Source organism: Heptranchias perlo, chromosome 2 (genome assembly GCF_035084215.1).
Source record: "Heptranchias perlo isolate sHepPer1 chromosome 2, sHepPer1.hap1, whole genome shotgun sequence".
In the NCBI taxonomy this organism is placed as follows: Eukaryota; Metazoa; Chordata; class Chondrichthyes; order Hexanchiformes; family Hexanchidae; genus Heptranchias; species Heptranchias perlo.
In genome coordinates, this window is record NC_090326.1 from 72,561,953 (window position 1) to 72,586,038 (window position 24,086).

The following is a 24,086-nucleotide window of genomic DNA, read 5'->3' on the forward strand; positions in this document are numbered from 1 at the left end:
AGACCAAAGACACAGAGCTCAGAGTGGGTGTGGGATGGAGAAATGAAGTGGCAAGTAACAGGGAGCTAGGGGTCACACTTGTGGACAGAATGGAGGTGTTCACCTAATCTCCGTTTGATCTCCTTCAAATAGACCAGACGGCACCATTAACAGTGAATACAGTATATAAGGTTGCAGGAAGTACAATTAACATAGGCTTATGAATGATGGTTGAAGCGCCTACGCTGTGGCAGGAGTGTGGATGGTAAACCATCCGAACCCAAATATTTAGATCATGGAGCCGGATAGGTTAAGAATACACAAAACATGACAGCCTTCTCAAGCTTTTGCAGTCTATATTTACTTCAGCACGGCGAATAACCTCGCCCTACAATGCACACGTGCAGTTGTACATCTAACAGACACTAATAGCCCATCACACTTCTTACATCAGCACCTGAGACACTCTCCTCAAATCATTACCATCGTCTCGCCTTGCCCCGCCCCTTTCTGTTGCACGGCGATTCCCCAAATCTGTCCAATCCCGTCCCGCAGCTAGAGAAGGATGATTGTCAAAGAGCATAATCGGTATATTATTGGCAAGTCGATACGTCAATCAAGGTATTATTGTATATTATTGGTGAATCGCACTGTCAATCACAAACAGATAGTGGTCATTGAAAGATTCCGCCACTAATCCAGGAGCAGACGAGTGATTGGCCATTACCACTGTCAATCAGGAGGAGCGGGCTGCTGATTGGGGAATCGGGCTGTCAGTCAGGATGACGATGTGGAGGTGTGAGTTGGGTGACATCAGCAGCTCCGGTTAACTGACGGAGCGAGTGCGAGTGCGAGGTGATCATGGAGGAGGATCGAGGAGAGCAGATGAGACCTCTACTCACCATGGTAAAAGGCGGCTCGAAATAGGGCAGGGGAGGCAGCGGCTGCAGCCGGCGCACAGGAGGACCGGGACGGGCATCTGCCGGTTTCCATGGCGCCGGGGGCAGGTTTTGACGGGGTTTGTGGACTGGCTCCATCACTGTCGGTTTACCGGTGTGAGCTCGGGAACGGCCGTTGTGATTGAAGCGGGGCGGCGGTGGTGTGGTGACAGGGATGGAGGGACGGGCGGGGGTGGGTGATTACTCCGCGCTCCTTTGTCTGTTACAGAGGGGGGGGAGGAGAGGCTGCAGCCTCCCCGGGGCCCAATGTTCCGACACGCCGAACGACACCTCTCTCGGTTCCGTTTTCTCCTCGTGTTGGGTCGGCGGCGCCTGGTTTCCGAGTAGGCGGCTGGTGGCGACCCCGCTGCTCGGGCCCTGCTCTGCTGCGTCGTGTTGTATTTTACTCATCTTGGCGGTGCTGCTCGGCTGCCGATCTTTTTGAACGTAAACACGGCGTGTTTCCCCCCCTCCCCCCTCCCCAGTCATGCGGTCCCCCCCCTCTCTCTGAAGCGGAGGTTGGGGGCTAGCAGCAGAAGGTACAGTCTAGCCCCAAGGGTAGGATTGAAGGCCAGCAACCCCCGGCTTCGGGTGCCGTTTCCCCATCCGCCGTGCTCGAGGGTGATAGGGAGCCCGACAGCCTCCTCCCGGGCATTTACTCCTAAGTTTGTTCTGTTTGTGGTGGGGGGTGGGGGGGGGGGAGTTGTTTTTAATTCGTTATTTCTGTCACGGCTCAACAAGAGGATTGTGCTGCTCTTCTGCAGTTCTGATGTATAGGACAGATATTTACTGCCAGCGCTCGTCTGGGATCTGTCTGCGGTCAGTGCCAGTCCAGGGTCCGTGCCTGTCCGGGGTTTGCCTATGGTTAGTGCCAGTCCAGGGTCATTGCCAGTCTGGGGTCTATCTGTGTTCAGGGTCACTGCCTGTCTGGGATATATCTATGATCAGTGTCTGTCTGGGGTCTATCTGCGATCAGGGTCAGTGCCCATCTGGGATATATCTACGGTCAGCGTCAGGCTAGCGTCAGTTGCTGTTGGAGGTGATGCTGAGTTGGTCCTCGTTTATGCTGCTGGGGTATGAGCTGGAAATGCTCAAGGGGTCTGCTAAGCCAGTGCATAATGCGTGCCTGGCACATCTAGTTTCATCGAAAGTTACAACACAGAAGTAGGCCATTTGGGCCATCGTGTCCATGCCAGCCGAAAAAGAGCTATCCGGCTTAATCCCACTTCCTAGCACTTGGTCTGTAGCCCTGTAGGTTACAGCACTTCAAGTGCACATCCAAGTACTTTTTAAATGAGTTGAGGGTTTCTGCCTCTGCCATCCTTTCAGGCAGTGAGTTCCAGACCCCCACCACCCTCTGGGTGAAAAAATTTCTCCTCAGCTCCCCTTGAATCCTTCTACCAATTTCTTTAAATCTATGCCCCCTAGTCACTGACCCCTCTGCTAATGGAAATAGGTCCTCCCTATCCACTCTATCTAGTCCCGTCATAATTTTATGTACCTTAATTAGATTTCCCCTCAGCCTCCTTTGTTCCAAATAAAACAACCCCAGCCTATCCCATTTTTTCTCATAGCTAAAATTCTCTAGCCCTGGCAACATCCTTGTAAATCTCCTCTGTACCCTCTCTAGTGCAATCACATCTTTCCTGTAATGTGGTGAACTGAACTGTATGCAGTACTCAAGCTGTGGCCAAATCAATGTTTTATACAGTTATAGCATAACCTCCCTGCTCTTCTATGCCTAATAAAGGAAAGTAATCCGCTATGTCTTTTTAACCACCTTATCTACCTGTCCTGCTACCTTCAGGGATCTGTGGACATGCACTCCAAGGTACCTTTGTTCCTTTACACCTCTCAGTATCCTCCCATTTATTGTGTACTCCCCTTGCCTTGTTTGCCCTCCCAAAATGCATTACCTCACACTTCTCTGGATTGAATTCCATTTGCCACTTTTATGCCCACCTGACCAGTCCACTATATATTCCTGCAGTCTACAGTTTTCCTCCTCACTATCAACTACATGGCCAATTTTCGTATCATCTGCAAACTTCTTGATCAAGCCCCCCTGTTTATCTCCTGATTTTTCTTTAAACCTTGCATTTCTCAAACCAGCTAATCTCAAGGGTTTCTATCAAAATCTGATTGTATGAATTCATAAGCTTGGATATCTCCAGTACCCCTCGGACCTGGTGCTGTATACTGTCAAACTAATCAGCGTGTGCTGTCCCACTAAACGTATCTTCCGCGCTTGGTTCCTTTTTAAAAATGCCGAATCTGTGCTATAGTTGATTTCTCATATTCAGACTTTTTAAAATTTACACAGGTTCCTTAGAGTTCTGTCTTCTCTCATATTCTGTTCCTTCTCAGCGGTGACTACCTCCACTCATCATGCAGCCTGTCAACTCTTGTTGACAATTTCACTCAAATGACTCACTCTTAAGTACTCGCAACTGAAAGTTTTAGTGGATTGGCTGAAACATTAAAACTTGATATCCTCCTTGAAGGGCTTTTATTTTTCAAAGACAGTTTTTCGTTTGTGAAATCTATCCAGCAGTTACCACCTCTTTCTTGCTCTTGGTACGTCTATATTAAGATCTTGGCACCTCTCCCTCCCAACATCAAGTGGAAGACCCACATCTCCATTTCTGAAGATGTCTCCAATAAACTCGGGTTCACCTTTTTATGTCTCTACTTTTCCCCTTGAAAATGTTTAAAACTCTCTTTTGAAGCAAGTTATTGCAAGACCTAGATGCTGCACCCACATCTGGGGAGTTCTACTATCTGTCGCATACTCCTGGATAGGATACAAGAAAAAGTTCGTCAGATGAACTCTCTGCATGTTTCTGTGTCTCTGTGCATCTTCACACCTCCACCCATTTCTTTCAATCTTTTTTGTCGTTATTTTATAAATACTGATCATTGCTGTTCTGAACCTTTATCTTGCTATTCCTTCTATGCTCCAAATACATCATCTTGTATGCTCTTCCTACAATCTCATTGAAATCATCACAGAGCCTTCTGCTGTACTTCTTTCCCAGGACCTCAAATCTAAAAATCGGTGCTTCCCTTCAGCCTTTTAAAATCCAAGCTTGGTGTCACCTAATTACTACTTGTGCAGATTTACTTAATCTCTTCTCTTATAATGCCTTCCCTCCATTAGTGCTTTGGGGTCTTTTCCACCACAGGATGGGCCCTTGCTCTTTGGGGGAGGGGTGAAATTCTGGTGAGTTATATTTTCCATGCCCCCACTCCAAATTTTGTCTGTTCTATAAATTCAGAACAGAGGCATCCTAAAGCTACACTTGAGTTGCAGTCTACAGAGTGCTTGCAAAGACTGTCACTGGTGCATTTTGGGAATTGTAGCCTGCTACTGGCTAAGCCTTTTCAGTCAGGGAAAATGCATGAACTAGAAAGCCAGGTGCCTGAAAGGGGACAGGTCTCCAAAGGGAACATTTTGCTGTAAGGATTTCAAACACAACTGTAGTAGTAAATTTAATGACCATTGAGAATTAATGCTCATTATGTAGCAATCTTACTACTTGTACTTCGTCCTTAAGTTACTGACAAAACAAGATGGTGGTCAAAAAGATTTTCAAAAAATATTTTGAATAATTTCATTGGTTCTCCTACTCTTCCTTGCTAGTTGTTCTATTGGAAGGCATGCCTGATTTGTATAATTTATAACAGTTAATTTTTTTTTTGGAAGTTCTTTGCTGTTTGAAGTGTAGTCTTGATACTACTTGTATACTGTAATTCCGAGGTATCCTGTATGAAGGAATTGAGAACCTATATTCTCAAACAGCAGAGACTGTTCTATTTTAATTGGCTTAGCTTTTTTTATTGTACGATCCTTCCCAACCCAGCATTTTACCAAAGACTTACTTGTCACCATCAGCTTGTCAAATTGAACCTGCATGTGCTGTCGCAGTATCTGTTACATAGAGGTTGATTGTTCTTTGATCTTTGTTTTGGGTGCAATCTCAAATGTTTGAGACATGGCTATTAGACCAGCAATGACTGGGCAGTGGTGAAGTGGTAACTTACATAATTATTATCTCTGCAATGTTTAGTAGAGCACAACTAATTGAACTGGATCAGATCTAACAATAATATGCTATTACGGCTAGCCTGATGACAAGTTAGGTCAATTTCTGTGGATGATTTTTTTTAACCAATTCATGCCTTTTATTAGATACTTTTACCTCTTCAGCTTTGATACATGGTGTGTGAAGGGCTAATTTTGAGCATTAATGAGAGGGCAATAAATGTATATCTGTCATGCATCATTGAAGAGATTTTTTAATGTTAATATATTACACCCCCCAAAAGCACCATTAATAAGCTTAAAATGGTTTTAGAATTACATTACCATCTTTGAAATCTAGTGAGGTTTGGGTTTGCCCAATATTAATGTAACTGTTCATGTGATGAATTCAGCCATTAGAAATGTTTAAAAAAATCTTTTGCAGTAAAGCCTTTTAGAATCAACTTAGGAAATAGATAATGCTTGGTATTTATTTCAGCTCTGACTTGTATTAATATCATAGTACCTTAGGTTGTTCAGTCATTTTACCATAATTACAGTAGGGTAGCATATGGCTGTTAATGTGAGCAAGAGGATAAAACCAGTGATCTATTTCAGGTATTCAGTTCGTGGATTTTTTTTTAGTGAAATGCTCTTAAAGATAAATGTTTGTACAAGTTATAAGAGGCATTTATAATTTACCAGTGTAAATGACATTCTTGGATAATGAAATATAAGGGAGCAAGAAAATGCTTGCTAATATGACTACTCGGAAGTATTTTTATAACGCTTGCTGAAGGTCCTGGTGCTCTGGAAAAGCTTCTTTTATATTGCAAGATGAATTCCGCAGTTCTGGAATACGCATAGTTGTTTGGAAGGCACGGTTTGTTTGTTTTTAGCCGTCATACCTCCTCCATTGGGTGGGCTAGGTATGTGTAAGCCATGAAAAAACACATTTTAACTTTGTATCTGATGCATGATGAATTTGCCACAGGTGTGCTTGATGCGAACATTTGGTGCTCAAAATTGAAAGGTATGCTATTGCCCAGTACTAGAATTGTTCACTTTAATGTGCACAGAAATTCACATAACAATTTATACAGTATTGCTTGTGCCCATCAGGTGGTGGTGCATGTTGAACATTTTGTGTCCACTAAAACAGGAGAATTCATACTTTGAAAGGTTATAATCGAGCAGAAATAATTTTTACTGATCCACCAACCAGGAAAAGTCCCAGGATCCCAGGGGATCAACCCTGGTTCAATGAGGAGTGTAGAAGAGCATACCAGGAGCAGCACCAGGCGTACCTAAAGAGATGCCAACCTGATGAAACTACAACACAGGATTACATGCATGCTAAACAGCGGAAGCAACATGCTATAGACAGAGCTAAGCGATTCCACGAGCAACGGATTCGATCAAAGCTCTGCAGTCCTGCCACATCCTGTTGTGAATGGTGGTGGACAATTAAACAACTAACGGGAGGAGGAGTTTCTGTGAACATTCCCATCCTCAATGATGGCAGAGTCCAGCATGTGAGCGCAAAAGACAAGGCTGAAGCGTTTGCAACCATCTTCAACCAGAAGTACCTAGTGGAGGATCCATCTCGGCCGCCTCCTGATATCCCCACCATCACAGAAGCCAGTCTTCAGCCAATTCGATTCACTCCACGTGATATCAAGAAACGGCTGAGTGCACTGGATACAACAAAGACTATGGGCCCCGACAACATCCTGGCTGTAGTGCTGAAGACGTGGGCTCCAGAACTAGCCGCGCCTCTAGCCAAGCTGTTCTAGTACAGCTACAACACTGGCATCTACCCAACAATGTGGAAAATTGCCCAGGTATGTCCTGTTCACAAAAAGCAGGACAAATCCAATCCAGCCAATTACTGCCCCAAACATCAGCAAAGTGATGGAAGGTGTCGTTGACACCTTCCATCAAGCAGCACTTTCTCACCAATAACCTGCTCACCGATGCTCAGTTTGGGTTCCGCCGGGACCACTCGGCTCCAGACCTCATGACAGCCTTGGTCCAAACATGGACAAAAGAGCTGAGTTCCAGAGGTGAGGTGAGAGTGACTGCCCTTGACATCAAGGCAGCATTTGACAGTGTGTGGCATCAAAGAGCCCTAATAAAATTGAAGTCAATGGGAATTAGGAGGAAAACTCTCCAGTGGCTGGAGTCATACCTAGCACAAAAGAAGATGGTAGCGGTTGTTGGAGGCCAATCATCTCAGCCCCAGGATATTCCTGCAGGAGTTCCTCAGGGTGGTGTTCAAGGCCCAACCATCTTCATCAATGACCTTCCCTCCATCATAAGGTCAGAAATAGGGATGTTCGTTGATGATTGCACAGTGTTCAGTTCCATTCGCAACTCCTCAGATAATGAAGCTATCCGTGCCCGCATGCAGCAAGACTTGGACAACATCCAGGCTTGGGCTGATAAGTGGCAAGTAACATTTGTGCCAGACAAGTGCCAGGCAATGACCATCTCCAACAAGAGAGAGCCTAACCGCCTCCTGATGACATTCAACGGCAATACCAGTGCCGAATCCCCCATCAACATCCTGGTGGTCACCATTGACCAGAAACTTAACTGGACCAGCCACATAAATACTGTGGCTACAAGAGCAGATTAGAGGCTGGGTGTTCTGCGGCGAGTGGCTCCCCTCCTGACTCCTCAAAGCCTTTCCACCATTTACAAGGCACAAGTCAGGAGTGTGATGGAATACTCTCCACTTGCCTGGATGAGTGCAGCTCCAACAACACCCAAGAAGCTTGACACCATCCAGGACAAAGCAGCCTGCTTGATTGGCACCCCATCCACCACCCTAAACATTCACTCCCTTCACCACCAGCGCACCGTGGCTGCAGTGTGTACCATCTACAGAATGCACTGCAGCAATTCGCCAAGGCTTATTCGACAGCACCTCCCAAACTCGTGACTTCTATCACCTAGAAGGACAAAGGCAGCAGGCACATGGGAACACCACCATCTGCACGTTCCCCTCCAAGTCACACACTATCCCGACTTGGAAATATATCACCATTCCTTTATCGTCGTTGGGTCAAAATCTTGGAACTCCCGACCTAACAGCACTGTGGGAGAACCTTCACCACACGGACTGCAGCGGTTTAAGAAGGCGGCTCACCACCACCACCTTCTCGAGGGCATTTAGGGATGTGCAATAAATGTTGGCCGTGGCAGCGACGCCCACATCCCATGAACAAATTTTTAAAAATTGTGTTGGAAATTGGATAATAAAACAATTTTAAAGTTCTCCATCTATTTGGAAATCTACATGTGGCGATAACCTGCCAATGATGACCACATGATGTAATTCTCAGTGTGATTAATTGAGACGTTGAATTTTAAATACCCTAACGCTGTTTAGTCGGAGTTGGTGTATGTTTTTAGTATACGAAACCTTTTAATGCTGCTGAGATTCTGAAATGTGTAGACTAACTCTGGCCCATTGAAAGTAATCAACAATGGAAGGTTAATTTGCACATCAAGCTCATTCTGCCCTGTAGGTCTTACTCTGTATCCTTCTGAATAACACCATGTTCACTTCGTGCCCTAGTATAAAGCCAGCATTGCACTTTCACCAAGAAAAAAATCTTTCTATTCAAAATGAATGTATTTTTGATGAATTCTCCTTTTTGAGTTGACAGTTTAATTTTGAGCAACTCATTCCTTTTGAGCAGCACGTACAGCAAATATCAATACCATGGGGATTAAAAGGAAGTAAAAGGGTGGAGAACTTAAAGTTCTGTAAAACTAATAACTTGTTCCAGAAATATCATAGAAAAGTTACAGCACAGAGGAAGGCCATTCGGCCCATCGAGTCCACACCGGCTCTATGCAAGAGCAATCCGGCTAGTCCCACTCCCCCGCCCTTTCCCCACAGCCCTGCAAATTTTTTCCTTTCGAGTACTTATCCAGTTTGCGTTTGAAGGTCATGATTGAATCTGCCTCCACCACCCCCCGGGGCAGTGTATTCCAGATGCTAACCACTTGCTGTGTGTAAAAAAAAAAAAAAGTTTTTCCTAATGTCACCTTTGATTCTTTTGCCAATCACCTTAAATCCAAGTCTTCTGGTCCTTGACCTTTCTGCCAATGGGATCAGTTTCTCTCTTTTCTACTCTGTCTAGACCCTTCATGATTTTGAATACCTCTATCAAATCTCCTCACAACTGTCTCTGTTTCAAGGAGAACAATCCCAGCTTCTCCAGTCTATCCACTTAACTGAAGTTCCTCATCCCTGGAATCAATCTAATAAATCTCGTCTGTACTCTAAGGCCTTCACATCTTTCCTGAAGTGCAATGCCCAGAACTGGACACAATACTCCAGTTGTGGCCAAACCAGTGTTTTATAAAGGTTCATCATGACTTCCAGACTTTTGTACTCTCTGCCTCTCTTTATAAATTGTAAACAATTTTACAACACCAAGTTATAGTCCAGCAATTTTATTTTAAATTCACAAGCTTTCGGAGGCTTCCTCCTTCCTCAGGTGAACGTTTGTTGGAAATTTTCCAACAAACGTTCACCTGAGGAAGGAGGAAGCCTCCGAAAGCTTGTGAATTTAAAATAAAATTGCTGGACTATAACTTGGTGTTGTAAAATTGTTTACAATTGTCAACCCCAGTCCATCACCGGCATCTCCACATCATCTCTTTATAAAGCCCAGGATCCTGTAGGCTTTTTTAACCACTTTCTCAACCTGTCCTGCCACCTTCAACAATTTGTGCACATATACCCCCAGATCTCACTGTTCCTGTACCACTTTTAGAATTGTGCCCTCTAGTTTATATTGCCTCTCCTCGTTCTTCCTACCGAAATGTATCACTTCGCATTTTTCTGCGTTAAATTTCATCTGCCATGTGTCCGCCCATGCCACCAGCCTGTCTATATCCTTTTGAAGTCTATCACTATCCTCACTGTTTACTATTACTACCCTTCCAAGTTTTGTGTCATCTGTAAATTTTGAAGTTGTGCCCTGTATACCCAAGTCCAAGTCATTAATATATATCAAGAAAAGCAGTGGTCCCAGCACCGATCCCTGGGGGACACCACTGTACACCTCCCTCCAGTCCGAAAAACAACCATTCACCACTACTCTGTTTCCTGTCTCTTAGCCAATTCTGTATCCATGTTGCTACTGCCCCCTTTATTTCATGGGCTCCAATCTTGATGATAAGCCTACCTGAGATGCCTTTTGAAAATCCATATACACCACATCACCTGCATTGCCCTCATCTACCCTCTCTGTTACCTCATCAAAAAACTCTCTCCGGTTAGTTAAACACTGTGCCTTTAACAAATCCGTGCTGGCTTTCCCTAATCAATCCACCCTCGTCCAAGTGACTGTTAATTCTGTCCCGGATTATCTTTTCTAAAAGTTTTCCCACCGCTGAGGTTGAGGTTAAACTGACTGGCATATAGTTGCTGGTTTTATCCTTGCACCCTTTTTTTTGAACAAGGGTGTAACATTTGCAATTCGCCAGTACCACCACCCCTGTATCTAAGGATGTTTGGAAGATTATGGCCAGTACCTCCGCAATTTCCACGCTTACTTCCCTCAGCAACCTAGGATGCATCCCATCCGGACTGGGTGACTTATCTACTTTTAAGTACAGCTAGCCTTTCAAGTACCTCTATCAATTTTTAGCCCATCTAGTATCTCAACTATATCTTCCTTTACTGAGACTGTGGCAGCGTCTTCTTCCTTGGTAAAGACAGATGCAAAACACTCATTTAGTACCTCAGCCATTCCCCCTGTTTCCATGTGTAGATCTCCTTTATGGTCCCTAATCGGCCCCACCCCTCCTCTTACTACTCGTTTACTGTTTACATGCCTGTAGAAGACTTTTGGACTCCCTTTTATGTTGGCTGCCAGTCGATTCTTGTACTCTCTTTTTGCCCCTTGTTTCCTTTTTCACTTTCCCTCTGAACTTTCTATATTCTGCCTGGTTCTCACTTGTGTTATCAACCTGACATCTGTTTATCTCTAAAGTACTTTAAATGGCTGAGGAATTATTTAGTTCCTAGCAAAAACTATACATTCCATTCCTTCTTCTCCCTGCCCCCCCCCCTCCCCAACTCTAAAATGTAGGAGAAGTGGGAATTTTTCAGAATACATATTGCCTTATTTAAAAATGTACGATCAGTTATGACCAACATTTTCAATATAAGGCCTGTAATGTGACTTAAGTTTCTCTGTGGAAAGAGTGACATACCATTTAGACAGACATTTTTCTACTTCATTGATTGTTTGAAAAATTGAATGTAGAGTGAGATTTGAATTATGAGGACTGACATTTATAGATGTACCTTTTACAATAATACTCATGTTTTTAACTTATACTGTTTTCTTAAAAAAAAAATGACTATATGGGCTTATTGGAATTTTATTTTTCTAGCCTGATTTCCTATACTCCTCTTCCTGTATCGCAAACTATTCCTATTGTGGTCCAAGTGTAAATTAGCTGTACAACTGTTTGTGAAGCACTACAGTTATACTGTTTCCAAACTCCACTGGGCAGATGAAATGTCTGTATCATGCAGGGGCAGACTAGCTGGATAAGTCGTATTTAGAGTAAGTTAAATTAATTTTCAGAGGGCTGAAGGTAAAATAAAGCTTCATTTAATCTTTAAAATTTTTTTTCCCATTCTTCTCTAGCCTAATTGAATTATACCCATCAAAAATCTTAGTGGTCCCTGCATCCTCTTTTAGCCCCGACTCTTCTTGCTAGTGCATTCTTTGGCAGTCCCTCGATAATTGAGTAAGATTGTTTCTCAGCTTAGAGAAAGATTGATTTGAGTTTTAAGATTTTCCACATCTTTGTTGAGCATTTAGACGGCTTTGTAAACCAATCCCAGAGAGATATTTTACCACAAAACTGACATATGAAAGACAACCCAGATGACTGTGTAGTCGCAGCAGACTGATTCTGTTTCCTCTGTCTACGATTTTCTTCTTCTTTGGCAATCCTAGCTTGTTCCCTGCAAACACACAGATCACCATAATTTGTGGTCTTTGATAGTTTCCTCCGATTTATTGATGTCAGTAGTGCGATTCTTCAGGTTAAATTTCAAACTATCTTTTTCTGCCTGCCAACATTTCTTCGGCTGCTGTTCATTTCTGAATAAAATAATTGTTTTGGGAGTCTGGAGTTATCCATTCAGCATACATGGCCAGACTAGCAAAGTTGGGCTTTGATAAACATAGCTTTAATGCTGGTACCAACCGGTTTTTAAAAGGACAAACATGTTGGTTTTACGATCATCCCAGCAAATTTGAAGAAATTTGCATAACGAGTGTTGGTGGAAGCGCTCAAGAATTGAGAACAATGGACTTATAAACCATAATCTTTGTGTGTGTGTATATATATCCTGTCTGTTTTCATTGAAGACAAAGGTCCTCGGTCAGCCGAAGGCTGCTGATGCAACGTTAATGTGGTGCTAAATCTCAGTGATGTTCGCATTCTTTGATAGATAGCTACCAAGGTGTGCAAAATATTCTACTTTCTCTGGAATCGTTCTCTGGATGGTTATTGATGGGAGTAGAAGCCAGAGTGCCAGGTGCAGATTGATAGCACTTTCATTTTGGAAACATTACAGAGAGTACAAATAGATTGTAAGCTACAAAAAAAAAATCTGTCTCGGATTGTTTGAAGACCGCTGGCAGAATGAGCCACAATTGTACAGGTCGTCAGCATAGTGTCGATCAGTGATGGTGGTGAACATTCATTTTTGCCTGTAAGCGCCTTGGATTGAAAAGCTTTCCATCTAGTCGGTACTTGATTTCTACACTGCAGGATAGATTGACAGAAGTTCAAGGTAGAAAAGCTGCAAGGAAAACAGCAAAAAAGATAGCTGCAGTGACACATCCTTGTTTTAATCTAGTTTTGATGGGGGAAGCATTAATATTGGGACCCACTGTGGAGCACGCTTCCTTTCGTGTTGTCGTGAAGTTGTCTGACAATTGAGACACTTTCGGGGGCAACCAAACTTCTGGAAAATTTTCCCTAGAGCCTCTCTGTTCATTGAATCATTAGCCTCAGCAAGATCGATAACGATTGTGTACAAATTGTAGTGCTGTTCTTGACATTTGCTTGTAGCTGGTGAGCTGCAAATACCATGTCATCAGTATCCCTACCAGGTCTGAAATCACTCTGCATAATTGAATTCTATCTATCAAAAATCTCCATGTGTTCCTGCCTCCTCTTTTAGCCCCTACTCTTCTTGTTAGTGCATAGCAATACTATGATTCGCAGCTAATCTTATAAATAGTGCATAAATGTTATTCTCATTGGGACCGAGACAGAGTGGAATGCGACTTGGCAAGTATGAGCTCTTGAAAATGATAATGATGAGTTGTACAAGATTCAGAAGAAATTTCTTTTTGGCTTCATAACACAGTTGGGGATTCCTTCAGTACTTCTTGAGACCATGAGCTTGATCTAACTTAGTCAGATCAACCTATTTAAAAGTAACCTGACTTGGGGAACAAAATTCAATTCCACCAGCAAGTGTTGTTAATTACTTAAAAAAATTGGCATTCAGAGCTTGTTTTTACCAAACTTGAGTATAACCTCAAGTGTAAGTTTAAAAAAAAGTCACCTGCTGAGGCGTTGGATACAGGGAATCAAGAACACTCCGGTCAAGCAGGGTTAGGTTGTCGGAGTGGGGGAATATTTAGGACTCGGGTGGGGAAGAAGGAGTAGTGTTAGTGAGGGAGAAGGAGGGGGGAAATGGGGAGGAAAAGTAGGGAAACTAACTCCGCCCTTGCTTCAGCTGCCACCGCCCCCCCCCCCCCCCCCCCGGCCCAGTGGAGCATATATCTGGAACCTTCCGCATTCTGCAAAACAAAGAAACAACATAAATGGAGCTGAGATCACCCCATAATGCACCTCCTTTGGCTATGCGCGGCTTTATCGGTGGCTCTCGATCTTACCCAGCCCATCCTCCTCATGCACTCCTGATGACCTTGGCGTGCACCTAGCTTGGGAACCTTTGGACCCAATGAATTTATTTGTAAAATCAGTTCTAAAAGGATTAGACTAATGCAAAGTACAAGACCACTATGATTTCTAACATACTATTCATCAGCTCTCACTAGGCTTCCTCCAACAATGTAGTCCTACATCAGTAATTAACAGTTTAGTCTTTAGTCCCCCTTGGTAACAGAATGTCATCTGAGGCAGTATCCCTCAGATGGAGTTTCATGGAAAATATACAAAAGTTAAACAGCCCCTGCCTCAACCCGCTGAAACCCTCATCCATGCTTTTATTATCTCCAGACTCGACTATTCCAATGCTCTCCTGGCCGGCCTCCCCTCTTCCACCCTCCGTAAACTTAAGCCTTGGATGAGCTTAACTTGCAAGTCCCATTCACCCATCACCCCGTGCTCACTGCCCTACATTTGTTCCCCGGCCCAGCAACTCTTCGATTTTAAAATTCTCGTCCTCGTGTTCAAATCCTTCCATAGCCTCGCACCTCCCTATCTCTGTAACTGTCTCCAGCCCTACAACTCTGAGAACTCTGCGTTCCTCCAACTGTGGCCTCTTGTGCATCCCCCACTTCCTTCTTCCCACCATTGGTGGCCGTGCCTTCAGCCGTCTAGGCCCTAAGATCTGGAATTCCCTCCGTAAACCTCTCCACCCCTCTCCTTTTTAAGATCTTTCTTTAACCAAACTTTTGATCACCTGTCCTAATGTCTCCATCTTTGGCTTGGTGTCAATTTTTGTCAGATTGTACTCCTGCGAATTGTTTTGCTACATTAAAGGCGCTATATAAATGCAAGCTATTATCCACCTAATTTCTTTAAAGAATGAAAGCAAATGAGTTTTAAATGCATTACCAAACAAAATCTTACATTTTGCAATGGAATAACAGCCCACTGGACATTTCATGCAGATCAGTTAGCCAGTTGTAGCACAGAACTACAATTAAACCACACTTGTGTCTGATGTTACACAATAGCAAAATTCATTTAATAGTTTCTGATTTGTGAATTGTGTTACAGGGAACAATTTAGAGTCTTACTGTATTATCACCTGCAAAATACAGGGCCTGGCATTTCGATTAGGACCTGGAGTTTCCTCCTCGTATACGCCCAGATATACTCCTAATCCAGGCGCAAACAAATTACATAACTTAAAAGGTGGCGTAATTTTGGTCATAAGTAAGTTACACGCGTAACTACAATATGCCTAAGTCTCCTCAATCTTTTACATCCTTCCATCAAACTCTCCCTCAAAACAAATCTCTGCCCACAAAACTGGGCACACCCAGAGTATCCTCCAATTGCCTTTGTTCGGGGAGTCTCTCAACTTTGCGACCAGATTTTCAGGCGCAGCAGGAAACGGTCATTGTTCTGGCCTTGCAATTACAATTTTTTGAGTTTTTAAAAGAAAAATTATCCTCACTGAAACCTGATTTATATTTTCTGTTTCTTTTAATGCATTTTGATGGCATAAGTATGTCATATTGAAAAGCTTCCCCAGTTGCAGGTTCTTAAACATGCTATGCCTGATATGCATGAATGATGGTTAAATGTGTTGAAACTTAAATTTTAAGACTCGAAGAAATATGTTGGTGTGAGTTTGGTGTTTCGATTGTTTGTGCTGATTTATGCCCACTTACGCCCATTTAAGTTTCGATGTATTCTAATGAGATTGAAGGCTACTTGGGTATAACTTGACATTGGCAAATCAGGCGCAACATTGGGCAAATTTTCAGGTCTAATGCCTGGGTTGTGCCCAAGGAGAAAACTCTAGGCCTTTGTGTTTTGGACTAAGGAAGTCAGTTTCATAATAACTTCCTTTTGAAGTAAGAAAAACAGTGTAATTTTTAACCTCAGTTTGAAAATGTTACTTGATTCTTATTTTCATTCTTTAATTAGAAGGCAAACCACAAATTTGAGATTTTGACTGTTATTGTGCATAAGAGATATGTGCTCTAGTTGAATGGAAAATTCCAGCATTAAATTCCTAAACAAATAACTGCTCCACTGAAAAAATTGTGGCAAACTTTAAACCTATAGGAAAATTTACAGGACAATTTCCTACAATAAATGAGTGACTGAATTATATTGGTGCTTCAGTGTCTGTGTTTGTGCTATTGCTAATCTACAAAATCAGTGGCATGTCCAGTAAGAAAACAGGAACTTCGTTCAACGCAACACTTGCTATAGGCCTGATAATGGACAGGCACGTCTGTTATGGAACTAAATAGGAAGTACAATTTGGAAGGTGGGAGAGGAGAATGATTTGTTCTGTTCGAAAACTGACACTGCACCATGTGCTACACTGTTCCGTCTCTTGCATGCTGTCTTACACCGCACTTCATTTATCTTAAAAAAAATTGTATTGAACACTTGCCTATCTACAGACATTATATGCCTCTTCCATTTTAAAGGAAATACTGGTTTTGTTAATCACTAAACAGATATCACAGAATTGGGTGAGAAATTGACGGGTGTGAATTGTAGGGAGGGAGAGATTGTGGGCTGTGGAGACATTGCGGGCTCAGTGGGGGTCACATCGCCAGAAGATTGGAGGACGTCACCAGAAGGTCTGAGGTATGGAGAGGTCTCTGCCATCGGTTGGGGGGTGCGGTCAGCCGGCTGGCCAATCGATCACTGAGGTCCGATCCCGCCAGGTGAGCTTGTTGGGCTTGGATGAAGCACTCCTGCTCATTCTAGCCCGCAAGCAGTGCAATAAAGGCACTCCCCTCGAGGATCTGGCCCTTCTCACCCACCCAACCCACCTGTTCTTGGGGGTTAAAATTATCCCCCTTGGGTGTACTACAGGAGGATATGGAAAAATAATCAGATAATTTAGAAAAGGAATAGGTTTATAGCTTGGGTATGATACCTAGTGGTTAAGGTACTGGACTAGCAACCCAGTGGTCGTGGTACATTTAAACTTGTATTCAATAGATCTTGTAATTTGCGGACTAGTAGCGGAAAATAACCATGGCATAAAACACAATTGATTCACTGTCCTTCAGAGAAAGGAACCTGCCACCCCTCCCAAGTCTGGCCCAGACAGAACTTAAGTTCCATACTATGTAGTTGACTCTTAAATGCCCTCATGGTAGCTAGGAATATTAAATACTGCCTTGTCAGTGTTTACCTACATCCCAAGAACAAATTGTTTTATATATTTATAAAAAAGTAGGTAGATAAGTCATTGGGCCCTGATGGCATACACCCAGGTTGTAAAAATGGCTGTGGCTATAATTTTTCTTTCCTCGTTTAAATATGCAAATTATGATGTGGAACTGGAGAGAAGCCAATGTAACACCTTTGCTCAAGAAGGAAGAGGAGGATAAACCAGGTAACAATTAGTCTAATGGCAGTTAGACTCTTAAAATCCATTTATTCAAGATGAGTAAACTTTTAGAAATGCTTGGGTTAGTCAAGTGCGGTCAGTACGGATTTGTTAAAGGCACGTTGTGCTTCACAAATTTCAGTTTTTTTTTGAAGAAGTGACTGGCCAGATAAAGGAAATGCTATTGATGTAATATGTATAGATTTTCAGAAGGCGTTCGATAAGATGTCTGACGAGGCTTGTTAGAAAAATTCAGGAATGTGGTATAAGAGGACATGTAGCAGCATGGGTAGGAAACTAATTTATGGTAAATGGGTGTTGTTCGGGATTGAGAGTTGTAATCAATGTTCCCCGGGGTGAGTACTGGGTCCACACTTTTTTAACTTGGGTATGGGGAACACAATCCCAATTTGCTGACGATGAAAATGTAGGAAATTTTGAGAAAAGTGAGGTGGATTGTAAAAACTTCAAGAAGTCATAGGCTTGTGGAATGGACAGAGAGGTGGCAGATGTAATTCAGTGTAGATAAATGTGAGATGATACATTTTGGAAGGAAAAAACAAGGAATGGGAGTATAAACTTAATGGGAAGACACTGAAGGGTGTGGATGAACACACACATGACCTAAGGGTTCAAATACCTGATTCCCTGAATGTGTGAGTGCAGGTAGGTAAAGCCACAAAAAAGGCCACTAAAATTTAGTGTTTAATGAGTAGGAGCATAGAGTACATGAATAATGATTAATTTATACAAAACATTGGTTAGGGTACTATAGACTAGAAATTGGGCTGTGCAGCGCCTGTTGTTTCGGCACTGTGCGGTGTCTCGAAGTGATAAGATGGCATCTTGGCTGTGCACGTTTCCAGCGTGACGTGTGCCGGATGCCATCTTAGTGTAGGTATTAGCGCGTATGCAAATACCGAATGCTGGCAGCATGTAAAGCAAGGAGAAAATGGATACAATCCGTGTGCAACGCTGATTTAAAGTGATAGACACCGTTTTGGAACTTACCACTCAACCCAACACACAGTCTTAAACACGACCTTAAGAACATAAGAAATAGGAGCAGGAGTAGGCCAGACGGCCCCTCAAGCCTGCTCTGCCATTCAATCAGGTCATGGCTGATCTTCAACCTCAACTCCACTTTCTTGCACAATCCCCATATCTCTTGATTCCTCTGGAGTCCAAAAAACTATCTGTCTCAGCTTTGAATATATTCAACGACTCAGCCCTTTGGGGTAGAGAATTCCAAAGATTCACAACCCTCTGGGTGAAGAAGTTCCTCCTCATCTCAGTCTTAAATGGCTGACCCCATATCCTGTGACTTTGCCGCCTAGTTCTAGACTCTCCAGCCAGGGGAAACAACCTCTCAGCATCTACCCTGTCAAGCCCCCTCAGAATCTTGTATGTTTCAATGAGATCACCTCATTCTTCTAAACTCAAGAAAGTATAGACCCTTAACCTCTACTCAACCTTTCCTCATTGGACAACCCTCTCATCCCAGGATTTAATCTAGTGAATCTTCATTGCACCACCTCTAAGGCAAGTATATCCTTCCTTTTAGATAAGGGGACCAAAACTATACATAGTACTCCAGGTGAGGTCTCAAAGTCCTGTACAGTTGTAGTAAGATTTCCTTACTCTTGTACTCCAACCCCCTTGCAATAAAGGCGAACATGCCATTTGCCTTCCTAATTGCCTGCTGTACCTGCATGCTAACTTTTTGTGTTTCTTGTACGAGGGCACCAAAGTCTCTCTGAACAGCAACATTTAATAGTTTCTTACCATTTAAAAATATTCTGTTTTTCTATTCTTCCTACCAAAGTGAATAACCTCACATTTCCCCACATTATACTCCATCTGCCACCTTCTTGCCCACTCACTTAACCTGTCTCTATCCCTTTGTAGACTCTGTGTTCTCTTCACAGCTTACTTTCCCACCTAGCTTTGTATCATCAGCAAGCTTGGATACATTACACTCTGTCCCTTCATCCAAGTCATTTAATCCAAGTTGTAAATAGCTGAGGCCCAAGCACCGATCTTTGCAGCACCCAACTAGTTACAGCCTGCCAACCTGAAAATGACCTGTTTATCCCTTCTCTCTGTTTTCTGTCCGTTATCCATGTTAATATGTTACTCCCAACCGCATGAGCCCTTATCTTGCATAGCAACCTTTTATGTGGCACCATATTGAATGCCTTTTGAAAATCCAAATATACTATATTCACTGGTTCCCTTTTATCTACCCTGCTAGTTACATCCTCAAAACTAATAAATTTGTCAAACACTATTTCCTTTTTTATGAAACCATGTTGACTCTGCCTAATCATATTATGTTCTGAGTGCCTTGTTCCAACTTTCTTAATAATGGATTCCAGCATTTTCCCGACTACTGATGTCAGGCTAACTGGCCTGTAGTTCCCTGTTTTCTCTCCCTCCTTTCTTGAATAGTGTCATCTGCACATGTCTTAGAGTGCCTGGAGGACCCCCCCACCTATTTAAAGGGACCATGCAGGCATTACACTTTCGAGGCTGGATGATTGCTTTTGGCTGCTGATGCATTTGTAGCTGTTTTTGGAGGTCTCCTATAATTGAATACTAGGACATGGGGACATAGCCTAACATTTAGAGCCAGGACGTGCAGGAGTGAAGTTAGAAAACGCTCCTACACGCAAAGGGTGGGAGAAGTTTGGAACGCTCTTCAATGGCAGCTGATGCTAGCTCAATTGTGAATTCTAAATCTGAGATTGATGGATTTCTGTGAACCAAAGGTATTAAGGGATATGGGGCTAAGGTGGATATATGGAGTTAGGTCACAGGTCCACCATGATCTCATTGATTGGCGGAACAGGCTTGAGGAGCTAAATGCCACTGCCACTTGCTGCCTCCTGTTATCTTATCTGGGTGATGTGCCTGTCATGGTTGAACAGTGTGTAGTCTGAGAGTTGTGGGTGGCTTGCAACAGTGGTAATGTGTAAGGGTGAGAGGAAGCATCTGATTGGAAGTGTTGAGTACTGATTGAAAGAGTTTGTTGGTATGCGGGTGATAGGGGGGTGTAGTGCATGGAGCAGTGGATGCAGCTAGTGGTGCAGTTGGTAGGAGATGCTACTTGACAGTTGACCTCACTCACTTTGACTACTTTTGTCAAAGCAGTGAACTTCTTCCTGCACCGCATCCATGTTCATGGTGCTGTATGCCTAGCATTGGCTTTGTCCCCTGTTGCCTCCCACTGCCTTTTGGGCATATGTCTTGCCCCCACCCACCGCAGATATAGGATGTCCCTTCTTTTGTCCAGCTCTTGCACCAAGGCCTCTAGTGCATCAACAGAGAACTTTGGTGCACGCATTCTTGCAGGCCTGGTGCAAACTCAGATGGGCAGATTGGTGAGGTCTGGCATGTAGATTGACCTGGGATTTAGTAGTGCGCAACCTTTATTCGATGTTTTAACATAACTCATCAGTTTGTAAACATAGGGACGGGACCTGTATCTGTGTTTTACGTGTGCGATGTCTGATCTCTGTGCGGACAGCAGACTGTTATTTTTAGCAAAAAAACAGGTACGGCTACCTTTTTAGAGATTTTAAGAGACGTCCTCCCTTTAAGAGATTGGGGCTTCCCCTGCAGGTGGAAAGTGCGCATTTCCTTGAATCCTCGTGTCAGGTCTGGTTTTTAATGCTGCGTCAGGTAAGTTCACAGGCAGCACCGGCCGCGAGTTAATTGCGGATCGCGATACCTGCGCCTGGTTTTGGGGGTTATCCAATTTAACCCCCTATGTGTAGCATTGGGTGCTCCATTATAGAAAGGACGTTTTAAAACCCTAGAGAGCAGAGTGTTCAGCATAGGTTCACCAAAGTGATTCCATGAATAGGAATGTATAGTTGTGAGGAGAGACTTAATATACTACAACTATTTCCACTGGAGCAGAAAAGGCTAAGAAGAGACTTGATGGAGACTTTTTAAAGTTATGATTAGTTTTGATGGAGTGAATTGGGAAAGACTTTCCTTTTGATTGGGGAGTCAGTGATGGAGTCATCAATTTAAAGTTGATTACCAAGTAAGGAGAAAGGTTGGGAAAAATGTCTTTACATAGAGGGTGGTTTTGTCTTGAGGAATGGTTGGGGTAGAGGCCATTGCCTCTTTTAAGGGAAGTTGCGATTAGTTCCAGCAAAGAGCTGGCATAGATGTGATGGACTGGAATGACTTCCACCTATGCTTTAAACTTCCACAGTTCAATGGTTCTATTCTAATATTGCCTCGCTCAAAACTGGTCTTAATATTGGGTCATAGTTTTCTACTCCTAGAGTTTGGTATAATTAAGTTGTAGGCTGTAGAAGAGTGCTATACTACCTACTTGTGGAAATGGTCTAGTTCACGATTTAGAAATTCCTTCTATCCTGTCTATCATTTTTCTTTCTGATTTGATAATATCTCAGGACATTTTTGTGTGTGTGCAATCTTCCTCATTGCTTAACTTGGTTTCCCTGCTTGCTATGGTCAAAAGACTAGGCAGAATTCAGAATTATGCTTTTTATAGACAACAGGAATAGTGGTTGAGTGAGACCACCTAAATAGAATGCCTACTGCATGACAAACTTTATTTTTGTTGAAAACAGTTCTCAGAATTTATCTTTTCAGTTTTTGGAAACTGGACTTCTGATGTTGTTCAATCCCAGAACTTGCCCTTGTGTTTCTGTGTTTTGGAATTTGTTTTTTTTAATGAAAATGATGTACTTGTAGACTGTGTAGTTAGACTTCATATTTTCTAATTGGCATTTTTTTTTCAAGACTGTGATTGTGTGTTGTAGATTCTGCTCGACAAGAGCTTTAGATCATATTACCTCTGAATTGTATTGATATGGACCAGTGTACAGTTAAAGGACATAATGAAGTCACAGCACTAAACCTAAACAGATCAACTGATAGCTACTCTAACATAAATAACTTTGAAACAAATCACATAAATTTAAAAAGTAGTTAAATTTAAAGAAATATTGACAGTTTCCACAGATTCAGTTTTGATTCCAGGTCTTGTTCCAATAGATAACTATTATTTTCATATGTTGTGAACTTTAAAGTAGTCGAACGGAAGCTGTTGGCTATAGTGAGGGCTTCCTGCTTCAGTTCTATATTCAAAATGAGAAGGAAAACTGATAGATATAATAAATTAGTCTTATCTTTACTGGCAAGTCCATAAACTGTTAGCAATTTGTTTTTTTTCTAAATAGATATCTGTAACTGAGCTGGAAATTTTAATGCTCCAAGTTAAGACTTGGGTGTAAAATTCAACAGTTTTATCTAGTTTTAAAGAAAGATCTACAAAAACAACTCACTGTGATCTTCTCATTTTCTTGCCTTGGAGCTTGTTTTGAGGATGGATGCTGACATGTTTAACTTTGCCTCACGTTTATTCTGCTGTTCATCAAAAAAAGTCTTGATTTTCTTCTCGCTTGTAGAGAAGAATTCTGCTGGGAACTTGTTTTGTTCTCCTTTACCCATGTTGTTCAGCATGGTGGTACATTGTAGAGCTCTACATTTTTTTAAGCATAATTTTAGCCCTTGAGTGTGCTCTTATTCTGGGGGCTGCTGACAACTGCTTTTTAGTTGGTAGCCTTTTCCTGCTTTGGTTCATGGAAGAAGAATGTGTGTTCTTGATCAGTCAATTTTGAGATTTCTGTGATTCAGTTGGCTAATAAAATGGCTAATCGAATGATGGCTTTCCCCCCCAAAGCTGTTCCCACCTTCAAAATGGATGGTGGAAGCAGAGAGACTGAACAAAAGTGGGTAAAAGATTGGAAGCAGAAAAATTAGAAGAGATTTTATTGGGGACAAAAAGTAAATTTAAAGCTTTATATAAAGTAATTGTGTTTTTAAAATGATTTGGACATATACATGAATTTTATCAAAGTTTGTTGATACTGAAGAAGATTGCATATGACCAATTAACAACTAGATAAATAGTAGATGCAGTTCAATGCAGAGAAATGTGAAACAGTAAATTTTGGGGAATAGAACAGTGAAGATTTTTAAGAGTGGAGGAGCAGAGACATCCAGGAGTGCAGATCAAAAAGGAAAAGAGAAATGGGATTGTGGTTTTACTTAGAGGCATTGAATTTCTTTTTAAAAAGTGAGGAAGTGATGTTGAATTAGGCCACTGGAGTATTGCATACAGTTCTGAGTGCTTCACTGTATGAAGAACATTGGAGCCATGGAAAAGGTACTGTGAAGATTAACTAGTATAATTCCAGGAATGAGGAGTGACAGCTATGAGGAAAGGGTTTGGACTTTTTTCACATGGAGAAGGTTAAGAGGCAATCTTATAGGTTTTGAGAGGGTAAATAGTGAAAGATTATTTCCACTACTTATTAAAATGGTAATGAGGCATAAATTCCAAATTACCATTAGAAGACTGAAGTGGGAAGTGAAATATTTCATTGAAGGTTACTAGAATATGGCATGCTTTACAAGTGGCTCTTGAAGAGACTACAACAGCTTATAAATGGGAATTGGGGTAAGTATTTGAAAAGGAAGAATATAAAAATATGTGGAAATGGGATTGAGTCGATAATTCCAGTTAAGAAGCTACTACTAAGATTTGATGGGCCAAAGGGTTTCCTTCAGTGTTGTATTTTCTATGACTAGGAGGAAATAAAAGGATGATCAGGCAAGCACAGCAAAGCACTTCTTCAAACTTAGTGTTTGCATTTAGTATTAATCTAGTGGTTGAAAGTTAATATCCTATTGTGTAGTTCTGTTAATATAAAGTTTTTTTTCACCTTTCTGCTCAGCATGACTGTGTGTG

At 42.3% G+C, this 24,086-nt stretch overlaps 1 protein-coding gene across 3 annotated transcripts in view; it reads left to right on the forward strand.

The window, feature by feature from the left end:
* Nucleotides 1-774: 774 nt before the first annotated feature.
* Nucleotides 775-24,086, forward strand: part of LOC137340352 (sodium bicarbonate cotransporter 3-like) — a 220,172-nt gene continuing 196,860 nt past the window's right edge. For 2 of the 3 annotated variants that reach the window (XM_068002775.1, XM_068002786.1), the window contains exon 1: nucleotides 776-885. In XM_068002775.1, coding sequence (XP_067858876.1) covers nucleotides 841-885 — 45 coding nt within the window. In that variant the 5' untranslated portion in view covers nucleotides 776-840. Of the gene's footprint in view, nucleotides 886-24,086 lie in introns of all 3 variants that reach the window. The other variant, XM_068002800.1, reaches the window with a different exon arrangement.